This window comes from Dipodomys ordii, unplaced genomic scaffold (genome assembly GCF_000151885.1).
Source record: "Dipodomys ordii isolate 6190 unplaced genomic scaffold, Dord_2.0 Scaffold161, whole genome shotgun sequence".
Lineage (NCBI taxonomy): Eukaryota > Metazoa > Chordata > Mammalia > Rodentia > Heteromyidae > Dipodomys > Dipodomys ordii.
Genome location: NW_012267377.1, coordinates 236,041 through 248,677, shown reverse-complemented (window position 1 = coordinate 248,677; position 12,637 = coordinate 236,041). Strand labels below are relative to the sequence as shown.

Below are 12,637 nucleotides of genomic sequence, written 5' to 3'. Positions count from 1 at the left end.
CCCAAATATATCTGGTTGCAGAAATCTATTTTAGGGAAGCTTTTCTTACAAGTCATTGAATTATTCTCTAAATCATATTTTGGAAGGTAGAAAAGTGGTCTTTGTCAGCAAGTATGAGATGTCCCTGGGTGGTAATGAAATGTGGGCGGTGAGTGTCTGAGTAGCTCAGCGTGAGTCCTTCCCAGAGCTGTGTCAGTGCAGAAGCAGACAGACAAAAGAATCCATCTGCTTACCCTTCATAGTTCTTTTTTTTTTTTTTTTTTGGGTCCGGTCGTGGGGCCTGAACTCTGGGCCTGGGCGCTGTCCCTCAGCTCTTCAGCTCAAGGCTAGTGTTCTACCACTTGAGCTACAGTGCCACCTCCGGCTTTTTTTCTTTTTTCTTTTTTGCTTATGTGGTGCTGAGGAATCGAACCCAGGGCCTCAGGCATGCAAGGCAAGCGCTCTACCACTGAGTCATCTTCCCAGCCCCATCCCTTCATAGTTCTTTACTCTCATGGGAGAAGAAAAATTCCTGTGGTGGATTCTGAAAAGAGTGACTAAAAGTCCATCACATTTTTCTGTGTGGAAATTTGAACCAAGAGAGAAATGACTTTTATATCAACTCATGATTAAATCGATCCACAAATGGTGGGACTTTGTGTGGACTTAAAATTAAATGATTCATCTTTTTTTTTTCCAACATGGACCACTCCCCCCACTTCAACCTCTTAGTGGCTGAGACTATAGGTATGCACCACTGAACTTGGCTTAAAGATTCTTGCAGAATTAAAAAATAATTTTGATTAATGTCTTCAACAGTTTTTGTACTACTATGGGGAGTACCTTGCTGCCATCAGGGCAAACTCTTTGGACTGTGTGGATTTTCTTTGGAGCCATCTAGTAAATTCCTTTGGCCTCCAGTGGGTGTAAGGAAGTCACCCATGGCTTATCTCCACTCCCCTCTCTCCTTCTTCATTGAGGATAAAGTCTGAGCTGAGGGACCAATAGCACAGTGCTGTTATAGTCTGTGGTTCTTTTCTTCACTCACAATGATCTTTACCCATTGCTTACCTCTTGTTGCCCTTGATCTCTTCTTGCTGTCAGTAGAACATCTGATCTTGTGATGTTCACAGTGTTCATATGAGCTCTCACCTCCTTTCATCATCCGGAAGAGTGATCAGCCCAAAATTCCACATTGCTGCCTTCCCTTGGAGAAACTGCTGTGTTGTCTGCATCCTGCAGAGACCTACACTCATGTGTACTCTAAGCTTTTATTTTGTTAACTCTCTAAGTAGTTGCACAAAGGCAGTTTCAACCAACATGTCAGTGTATGAGTACAATATATCTTGATCAATGTCACCCCTTCCATCCTTCTCCCTCACCTCTCCCAACCCCACCCACCTCCTCAAGTTACCTGACTCCATTTTCACTTTTGTACATGGACAATAATGACTGAATTCACCAGATACAAGTTATGGAAACAGCCCAGATGCCCTGTAAGCAATAAGTGAATCAAGAAACTGTGATATATCTATACATGGAATGTTACTCAGTCGTCAGAATAATACTATGTCATTTGCAGGGAAATGGAGAATTGTGGAAAAAATTAGGTTAGGTGAAAGAAGTCAGACTCTAGCTCACGTGTTTTTTATGTGGAAGTTAGATGTAAATTATAAACATATATGAAAACATATGCGAGGACATATATATGTACAAAACCAATTGTCCAAAGTATTATCTGTAGTTCTTAAGGTTCTGTGGATCAAGAGAATAGAAACTCTGTGGATAATGAGAAAATGCAGGTTAAATGCAGAAGTAGTTTATGTACACAGAAGTGCATGCCTTTCCATCTTTGATATTCTCTGAGAGTTTACTAAGCATGAGACAAACCAATCTGCACAGAGATGTAGAGTGAACAGCTGAGGAAATTTAGGATAGGCTCAGATCAAGAGGTAAGGGTGGGAGGAGTACCCATGATAACCAGGGGTCCCACTTTCTGTGATACAGAGTCTCAACAAGACATCTGTCCTCGCCACTGGAAGAGTCAGTATTTACAATGGCAGTGCTGGGCTCCAGTGATGCAAAACAAGTTAGCAGATGGGGGTCTGTCACAAAAACAAGCACATTAAAGGGATATGAATTTAATTCTCAGTCTCAGAAGAAAGAAGAAAGGGAGATCTATCCCACTGTTCCCACTCACAGTGGAGGTCGTTTGCACCATTTGGGTTCCTTCCTGTGGACCAATAAGCTTGATAATGAAAATCCTTGTAGCAAGTGTAATTTGTTCATATGTCTTAATGGGCACCCTGCTAATGGGTGTGATTACCAATTAATTGAACTGCATGCTTTGTAACTCAACACTCAGACGAACCACTTTTGGGGATTCATTTACCATCAAACTGGTCCTCTCAAATGTGATGAGGGGCAGGGATAGTCACATGATTAAAATACGCTCTCCTCCATGGGGTGATACACTCTTAAGATATGGTTATCTTCCTGTTTTAATGATGTATTCAAATTAACCCCTTTTTAGATGTGGGATGTATTTCAGATGTAAGGTTGTCTCCTGTTTATGGAACACAAGACAGATGGGTGACACCTGTGCTTTCCAATGTGGTATGCGCTAGCTTTGTGCACCAATTGAAGCACTGTACTCACAATCTGAAGTGCTGAACTGTACTTTACATGAAGCTGTTCAAATGTCTTTGACCCTCCAGAGTTACAAAGAGTACAACTACTTATTATAAGATTATAAAAATTGCATATATATAATAAACAAACTTTTGGTTCTGTTAAACTAGAAGTATCTATCAGATTAGATAACACATAAATTTCCATCAGTGGTGCAGGTTCTATAGAATGGTGCTGTATTGAATGCTTAAAAATACTTTTGCTATCAAGCCATTTCTCACCTCCTTATATTTATCACCACCAATGTATTTTTCTCCCACATTTGGGATATTTATATAATAATAATATTTTTGTTCCTTTTCTTTTCAGACATTGCCCTGGGACTTGTGGACGGTAAGAGCTCTAATCACATGTATCTTGAGCTGGAAAAATGTGGAGGCCTCATTATGTTTTATTTCCCTTATGAAGGAAAGAAGATAATTGAATGCTAATGATAATCGAATCCCCTCATTTCCACAACCTCAAGATCTTGGTAGGGAAAAGTGTACTAGGGGTCAAGACTGTGGCATTGTGACCTTTGCTTCTACCTGTGAGGTGGTGGTGACTGTAGGGATGGGCAGGTACCTGTGTGGTTGCTTTTCAATAGAATGAAACAAGTGTGGATGAGAACAATGGCAAATGATTCTAACTATTATTTCATTATTACATGCAGTAAAGCTTGTATAATAACAAGCTGGATTTAAGTCCAGACTTGAATAGTATTAATGTTGGGACTTGGAACAATTTCTAAAATTCTCTAAGCCTCAGTTTTTCTTATCTATAGAATAAAGGTGATGGCAGTGGATTGTGTAGAGATTAAATGAGATATTTGTAGCCCAATATGTAGCACATAGCAATAAAAGATATTATTATCCATGTTATTCATTCTGTTAAGCTGACAAGTATTTCTAGAATGTAGAGTTGAGTAGAAGATGTGAATAGAGATGTGTGGTATTACATAATCATGGAGAAATTGGGAAGGCTGTTGCTATTTCTTAGAGGTAGGGCTTTTGTCTTAGAACTAAGTTATGGGTGTGTGGTCTTAAGAACCTTACTTGAATTTATGCATTTTCCTTTGTTAATGAGTCCCCCCCTCCCTTTGGTACTGGTTCTGGGGCTTGAACTCAGGGCCTGGGCACTGCCCCTGAGCTTCCTGCTCAAGGCTAGCACTCTAACACTTAAGCTACAGTTCTACTTTTCAGCTTTTTTGTTAGTTAATTGGGCTTTCCTGCCCAGACTTGTTCTGAATCTCCATCTTCAGATCTCAGCCTCTTGAGTAGCTAGGATTAATAGGTATGAGTCACCAGTACCCAGTGTGGCTGCATCTTTTGAGGTGATTTGTTACTTTCTCCCCTTAAAGACAAAAGGGTTACCCTTTTCTCTTCTGCAGAATCATGGTCAAACTCCATTTTTTGAGAACCTTGAAATATCAAGACAGTTTTCAAGGGAAGAGCTAATAGTGTTCTTTAAAACCACCTATGACTAAGTTGTCTTTTATAGTGAACTTATTTCACTCATGTATTCTCTCAAAAAGAGATGAATGAATTGGCATTCAGGGCATTTGAATTCTAGCCTCAACTCTGGCTTTTTTCTTAATGTCTAAAGAGTAATGCTATTTATTTTTAATTTTTGGATTTCCTATCTTAAGTTGGAGCTGTAATGTATTTGTCTTTCCTCGCTGGAGAAGGTGTGATGTGGGTAAAGGAATTATCTAGAAGGAGTTTCTGGCTGCTTTAGAAGACAAGCCTACTAGGAATATCAAGAATAATTAATAATTAAATGATGACGTTCTAGACGTAATTATTCATTGCTTTCACTCTTCCCAACCAACCAAAGGATTTTGCTTGCATGTAGAAAATGGCTCCCAGGTTGAGGAAAGATAATTCTCAAGACAGAGTGGTTAATATCAGATGTTTCCTTCATTCATGTCCCTACCTCAGATTCAGAATCCAAGTGAAGGATGAGTTGGGGGAGATTTTTCTTTGTAGTTTGTCTTTCTGAGGCTATGTCAGGTTAAAGCATATGATATTGGGTAATTGCTGTACCTGTAGAGGTTTGCTGTCATTTTAGTATTTATTCTCAGACTTGCTTGCTTATTTGACTAAGCATTTCATACTCTGCTAGAGCAGAATATGTATAGTAGCCATAAAACATCCTTTCTGCTGCTAGAAAATGGCAGAGGTTTTCTTTTGTGTTTCAATTATGATTTCTCCATAGTAGTCTTAAGTAATAAAAGAATTCCCATCACAAATACATTGCAACATATACTCTCAAACAAGTAAAAAGCCCTGGATTTTAGTGGAATGTTCTCTCTGGATAATATGAGATTTTAATCTGCTAGTGAATTTTCCTTCCTTGCCTTATAATTATTCTTCTTTTTAAAACCCATACAGACAAGCACTGATTTGGCACAACCGGTAGGTAAATACCCAGAAAACTCTGGATTTTTAAAATATTTAATATGCATTACATACATGTTTATTCTAGATTGAACTTTTCCCCTACTATGTTGCTAGTCATAGATTTAGCCAATTAATTTAAAAGCTTTCTAACATTGTTTAACTGGTGTTATCCTACTAAAGAGCTTTGTGTTTTCTCATCAGAACTTGCCATGGTCTATTCATCTTATTTTTTTTTCCTTTGCTTTTCTGCATATTTTAAAGACTGACTCTTCAAAAAGTCTTTCTCTGTGTAACCTGATCATGGAGGAAACTCCAGACAGTGGGTTGGCCGAAGAAATTCAAAGATCTCAAATTGATATAGGTGCATTTACTTGGGGCCCTGATGATAGTACAGAGAGTGTCAGCCAGGAAATGACCCTGAGTGAGTCTCAAGAAGACTTTGCATGTGTGTCTGAAGCTCAACAAGACAGATTTTCCACCAGAATGTTTTCTTCCACTGATGGGTCCACTGTAGCCGAACAGAGCGAGTGTGTCCTAGAGCCAGGCCTTACAGGTGGAAATGAACAGCAGTCCCCAAAGCCCATGCCTGAGCCTGGAGATGCCATTACTACTTGTCTGGAGATAAACCAACCATGTGACTCAGAGGTTCCAGCTGTGAACACTGCTGGGCTGCCTAAAGAAGGCCATGAAGATACTGAAAGGTCAGACAAAGAAGGAGAGAAGCAGAAGATGGAAGATTCTGTGTGGGCATATATGGAGACGGGTCAAAAGGTAGATGCTAGAGAAATGGATGTCCAGGCACTAGAGGGAACTAAGGAATTTGCAGAGGAAATGTATGGACATATAGAGAACAGGACACTGGTTGGTCTTAAAGCAGTCACAAAGCAACACCAGGATGCTAGTGAAATTAATGATCTAAGAGTAGGATGTAAGCAAAATATGGAAACCCATGAAAATTACTTGGAGGAAGCTGATCTATTAGAAAAAGACGATATAGAAAGTGTAGCTGTGGTAGGTAAGCGTAGTGATGGAGTCCAAGGGCTACATGATGGAGTTCAAGTAATTAATGGTTGTAAAAATATGGAAGGCTCTGGAACTCAACCTGACAATTACGTAGATGTGTTGAATCCTTCTCTCCAGGCTGACTCTGTATCTAATATGGAAGATGCCAGTCCTGGGGGATGGGATTTACCTAGAAAAGACATAAAGAAAAATGTAATTGACCCTGCCAACCATGCTTTAGAATGTCACTCAGCACAGGGCAGTACTGAAGCTGAAGAAATTCAGTGTGACATTGTGTTAAGTGCCTGTGAAGCTGCCCAAGATGAAAATCAGGCCATCTTTGCATCAATGAAACATGCAGAGGCAGTCGAGTCTAAGACGGACTTTAATTGTTCTCTGGAAACTAATGGCAGCAGAGGACATCAGTGCTCACATGAGGGAGGAAACTCCTTCAAAGAGTGGTTGGAAAGTACAGTTACTGATAATGGTAGTCAGACTGTTAACATGCCAGAAATTGCACAGACACAGGGAGTAATTGCAGATCAAATCAGCCAGCCAAACCTGAATTTAGTCATGGGTAATATGGGCACATCAGGATACTCTGGTATTCCAGATGGTCAAGCCAGTGGATTTGCCAGTTGTCTAGATTCTAATCACTGCTGGCCTCTCAGAGATGGGGAAGGCTTTGATCATTCCTGTGCACATTTAGATGTTGGAAGTCAGAAAGGACTGGAGGTGGACTTACTAACAGGTATCCAGGAAGAGCAAGCCATTACTAACTGCTCAGAGCAAAGCCTAGAGATAAGTAGACCATTGGCTCTGGGAACCTTCTGGAACACTAGTACTGAGAGTTCTGATAGCTCTCGAGACATTGACACCAACAACTCAGAGTTATCTGAAGATGAAATTGCTAACCAGAGATATGGATTGTTGTATCAAGAAATAGAAGCTGATAAAGACGAGGTACCTACCCCAATATGTAGCCTATACTGGCCAGAGACTTCTGTAGGTTCCGTTTTTCCTAGTGTCTCTCACCTCCTTCATTATCCATTCCGTTGATCTCCTTGGCAGATTATCATACCTCTCGAAATCTGTGCAACCCAAATGCAAATAGGTTGACAAAAAGAATCCCACCAAAGCTCCCAAATGGTTAGGAAACCTGGTGCTGATTGCTCATGCCTGTAATCTTAGCTACTTGGGAGGCTGTACATGGTAGGCTCATGGTTTGAAGAAAGACCAGGCAAAAAAAATCTCATGAAGTGTTATTCTGAAAAGAACTTTAACAAATATTTTTTTTAAAAAAACCTCAGGGTTGGAGGTATGGCTGTGTGGTAGAGCACCAGCGTAGCAAACTGGAGGTCTTGAGTTCAAGCTAAAAATGTGCTAAACTACAAACAATACGGACCTATGTAGTGGTTCTAAAGTTTGCCACTGCATTAAGAACATATGAAATGTTCTCATCAGCCATCTGAAACTGCTATGAATCACCAAGATGACAGATTATAGAAATATTGGGAAAGCTTTTTCTAACATTTACCAAGAGCCTGAATAGAGAGCTGTTAGCTTCTCATGGCTTTTCTCTGGAACCGTCCTTCTCATTAATGAGAAAATCAATTGGATTAGCAATAATTGTAAAATTGACATTTCTTTTTTTGTCAGCCTATTTAAAATAATACAGCATGGCCTTTTGCATTTCCTAATTGCATTCATGCACAACAACCTTTTGTATTATTTTGAAGTCTGGTAGTCAGTACTCTCCAAATTGTCTAATGGATATTCACATAATCCTATCGAAGTGATAGAAAAAAAGTAATGCACTTCATTTTCCATTTCTGTTCAGGCTCCTGGTGGTTCATTTAATGGATTCACCCAGGTAAGATATCAAGTTTCCAGCAAGATCCTCCCCTAGGAATACTGATTTTTTCATTGTGAATTTTATGCCACTGTAATAATGAACAGTATGAGTACAAAATTTGACCCTATACTCAGAGAAATGGAAACAGACTAATAATTCTGCTGTCCGCTGGTTTCTCTACTGGTAAGTAGAGTTCTGCTAATCTGATTCTCTAAATTCATCTGTCCCAAAAAGGTGAGAGGATTGACTGGAAGTAGAGATGGAGCTATAGAAAATATGGTTATCTGACTCCTGGATTCAATTCTGACAGTCCCTTCACAGAGATCTCAACCTGAAGCTTGTCTCTAATATAATGCTTTCTATCTGAATGTTAGACATGTAGAGCTTTCAACAATGTTCATATTAGGAATTCACTAAATAGGTATTCACGATATATTCAGAATTGGATTTATGAATTGTTATTATTCCACATGTGATTACTCTATTTTTCTTGTTCTGCTGTTTTCGAATGCTTCTTTTTTCAGACGTTGGCTTTGCTTTGCTGTTCCTTTTCCAGCCATTTCTCTCTACCTTCTCTGCATTCCATCTCTTCTAACAGGTCTTTCACTCCTAGAATACTGTGAGTTTCCAGGAGTTCATTGTACTTGTGGCTGTGTTTTCCAATACAGTCTTTTTCCTGTCATTATTATTTTTTTCTTCCACTTGCAGTACTTAACTATTCAGTTTCTCCATTTTGTATCTGAGGCTTTTCTCAATGCCTAGTGATCTTGATGGAAGATTAAAAATATGCTAAAAGATCTGAATGGACAAAGAGGAGGCAACAATGCTTGATAAGAAATGTACTCTTTATCTTGCCCATGTAATTGTAACTCCTCTGTATGGTATTCTCAGAATACCAAAAAAAAAGAAAAAAGATATGAATGGAAACTTGTAGACTGGTCTCACTGGCTGTACATGTCATTGTAGGATTTCCAGATCATCTTTTCTGTCCAGGAACCTCTGCTGTGAGAGTCTTCCTCCCTCCCTTCTTTTCTTCCTTCTTTCCAGCCTTCCTTCCTTCCTTACTTTTTGCATTTTACTTGATCTGGCCCAAGTTCTTAGGCACGATTCCTGTGGTTCCAGTGTGAGGGGTCAAATCTTAGCTGTACTGTGAAGGAGGTGAGCAGAATGCTATGGAGAGCACATGGAGAGAGAGGCATACATTTTTTGTTGTTGTTGGTCATGGGGCTTGCACTCTGGGCTTGGGTGCTATCCCTCAGCAGTTCAGCTCAAGGCTAACACTCTACCACTTGAGCCACAACACCACTTCTGGTTTTCTGGTGGTTTATTGGAGATTAAGAGTTTCATGGACTTTCCTGCCCGCTGCCTTTGAACTGCGATCCTCAGATCTCAGCCTTCTGAATATCTAGGATTACAGGTGTGAGCCAGCAGCGCCCTGCACCATACATTCTTACACTTAACATGTAAATGCTTATCGATCCTTCTACTTTCCTAATGTGCCTGTGTGTCCCAGACCAAAGCCCAACTTCTCCAACCTCAGTAGAATTAATTTCATGTTTCATGCTGGGAAGGAAAGGACACAGCTTGGTTTTTAGAGTAGACATTATGTTGAGATCTAATCACGTTACTTGGCTTTGTGGCTTTTCTCCTGTCTTTCTCACACCTAACTTGTTTCTCATGGTTATTCATGCTTCTCATTGTGGGCCCACTGGACTACCCAATCAGTGACTTGGATTGATTCTTGGTATCACTGGTCTCATCACCTTCAGATACAGAGGGTTTGGATCTCCCAAATCTTTCATGGCTTATTTTTGCCCATCTTCAGCCCCAGGACACTTCACTGTTTTACAGTTCAGGCAAACCAAAGAGTGTAGCTTGCTTAAGTTGTGGCTGCTATATCTTTGGGAATTTCTTAAGTTACTACCGAGTATTGGAACGTAAGTTGGTTCCTCTGGTCTACAGTTTGAATATGTGGAATGTGATTTCTGAAAGCCCCTCTTTTCTGGGAAATAGGAGGGGGAAACTCCGTAAAATCTCCGTGTGACTTTGAATTTGGCTACTTCCTTTGGAAAGGCACAGGGACACCAGGGAGCACCCATTCTTTTTGCTTGTGGCTCCAGTGGAATACCAGAAAGCTGTCAGATTTTCCTGTGTAACTATTACAAGCAACATGACTGAAAATGAAATGACCTTGACAGGCGTGGCAAAGTGATTTCAACTCAACCGGTCAGATGATGAGTGCAAGGCATCGTGATCTATGTCACCCCTACCAGCATGCTCCCCTGTCTCTCCACATCCCATACCCTCAAGCTACGCACTTCCATTTTCACATATGCACATTGAATTCATCTGCTCCTACTCTCCATTTTTCTGTCCTCCCTCCTCCTTCTGCCCTCTCCCTCAACAAAGCTTCTTGCTATTCATTTGATTAAACTATTCATTAGTGGTTTAGATGAGTTAGGCCATTGGAATCTTCCCTGGAGTGTCTAATACCTAAATAGATTGTTCTGTGGGCTTTGATTTTTATTTATTTTGCATAGCCAAGCAAAAAAAGGGAAACTCTGTGGCCTACAAATAAATGTTTAAGTGCTTCGAGTACATATTATTTGTATCAACAATGAAGCCTCAAAGATGCATTTTTTTATTTTAATTTTATTGTCAAGGTAATGTACAGAGGGATTACAGTTACATAAGTAAGATAGTGAGTACATTTCTTATCTAACTTGTTACCACCTCCCTCATTTTTCTCTTTCTTTCCCTCCACCATCCCCTCCCCCAACTTGTACAGATCATTTCCAACATATTGTCTTGTGAATATCGCTTTTTCGTTGGTTCCCCTTTGTCTCACCATTTTGTTATTCCCCTTCCCTTCTCTTCCCTAATTCAGATAAACGTGTATATATAATACCCAGGGTACCAAAATCAAATACCATGACAACAGAAATAAACCATAGGAGGAAAAAAAACAAAGAAAATAGAAGTCACATTAAAAACAACAACAAAAAACTCTTGTGTCCATGTCTTGGAGTTCATCTCGCTTAGCATCATCTTATATGGCTATGTGTACATAGCTATTGAGCTATTCTGCTCATCTGATAAGATTATCCTAGAAGTGTACTAATTATTACAAATAAGGGAAACCATGGGACCTGTGTTTCTTTGAGTTTGGCTATTTCACTTACTATGATTCTTTCCAAGTCCTTCCATTTCCTTACAAATGGGGTGGATGTTATTCTTTCAGATGGAAACATAGAATATCACTGTATGTATATATATATATATATATATATATATATATATATATATATATATATATATATATGTGTGTGTGTGTGTGTGCGTGTGTGTGTGTGTGTGTATATAGAAAATGTATATGTATATACCACATTTTCTTGACCTATTCATCTACTGAGGAGCTTCTGGGTTGGTTCCATATCTTAGCTATGGTAAATAATGCTGTGATAAACATAGTTGTGCTGGTAGCTTTAGTGTTGCCTTGTTTCTGGTCATTTGAGTAAATGCCCAGAAGTAGGATTGCTGGGTTGTAGGGGAGCTCTATGTTTAGTCTTTTGAGCAACCTTCATACTGCTTTCCAGAGTGGTCAAACAAGCTTACACTCACACCAACAGTGTAGAAATGTTTTCTTTTGGCCACATCCCCTCCAGCATCTGCTATTATTTTATTTTGGGTCCGGTCGTGGGCCTGAACTCTGAGCCTGGGCGCTGCCCCTCAGCTCTTCAGCTCAAGGCTAGTGCTCTACCACTTGAACCACAGCACCACTTCCGGCTTGTTTTTTTGCTTATGGGTGCTGAGGAATCAAACCCAGGGCCTCACGCATGCAAGGCAAGCACTTTACCACTGAGCCACCTTCCCAGCCATCTGTTGTTATTAGATTTCTTACTGGGATGAGGTGGAATTTCAGTGTTGTTTTGATTTGCATTTCTTCTGTGGCTAGAGAAGTTGAGCATTTCTTCTTGTGCCTATTGGCCATTCTTATTTCTTCTGCAAAGAAGTCATTCTTTAAATCTTTAGCCCACTTATTTATCAGGCAGTTGTTTCTTTGAGGATTTGTTGTTGGGGGATTTAATTTTTTGAGTTCTAAGTATATTTTAGACGTAAGACCCTTTTCTGTTGTATGGCTGGTGAAGATCTTCTAATCTGTGGGCTTTCTATTGATCTTGGTAGCTATGTCCTTTGCCATGCAGAAGCTCTGCAGTTTCATGCAATCCCATTTGTCCAACCTTTCTTTGTTGTGTTTCTGGGTCTTTATTAAGAAAATTTCGGCCTGAGCCAAGGAGACCTAGAGTTTCTCCTATTCCTCCCTGTAATGTTTAAAGGATGTCTGCTTTTACCTCAAAGTCTTTTTTATCCATTTGGAGTTGATTCTGGTGCAGGTGATATATAAGGATCTAACTTTAATTTTCTACAGGTGTTTAACCAATTTTGCCAGCACCATTTACTGAAGAGGTGTCCTTCTTCCATTCTACTTTTTTTTAGCTCCCTTATTGAAGATTAGGTGGCCATAGGTTTGCAGGTTCATTTCTGGGTCTTCAGTTCTATTCCATTGGTCCTTAGGTCTGTTCTTGTGCCAGTACCAAGCTGTTTTGATTTCTGTAGCTTTGTAGTAGAGTTTGAAGTCTGGTATTGATGTTCTTCCAGCACTATTCCTTCTTAAGGATTGCTTTTGCTATTTGGGGTTTTTTATTGTTCCATATGACTTTTTGGATTG

The 12,637-nt window shown here is 39.7% G+C and overlaps 1 protein-coding gene across 1 annotated transcript in view; it reads left to right on the top strand.

Annotated features, from left to right (window-relative positions):
* The window catches only part of Amph (amphiphysin), a 95,054-nt gene that overhangs the window by 56,815 nt on the left and 25,602 nt on the right, over positions 1–12,637 (top strand). Inside the window, exons 13-16 of the mRNA XM_013033001.1 lie at positions 2,980–3,003; positions 5,043–5,066; positions 7,894–7,926; positions 9,734–9,886. Coding sequence (XP_012888455.1) covers positions 2,980–3,003; positions 5,043–5,066; positions 7,894–7,926; positions 9,734–9,886 — 234 coding nt within the window. The remainder of the gene's footprint in view (positions 1–2,979; positions 3,004–5,042; positions 5,067–7,893; positions 7,927–9,733; positions 9,887–12,637) is intronic.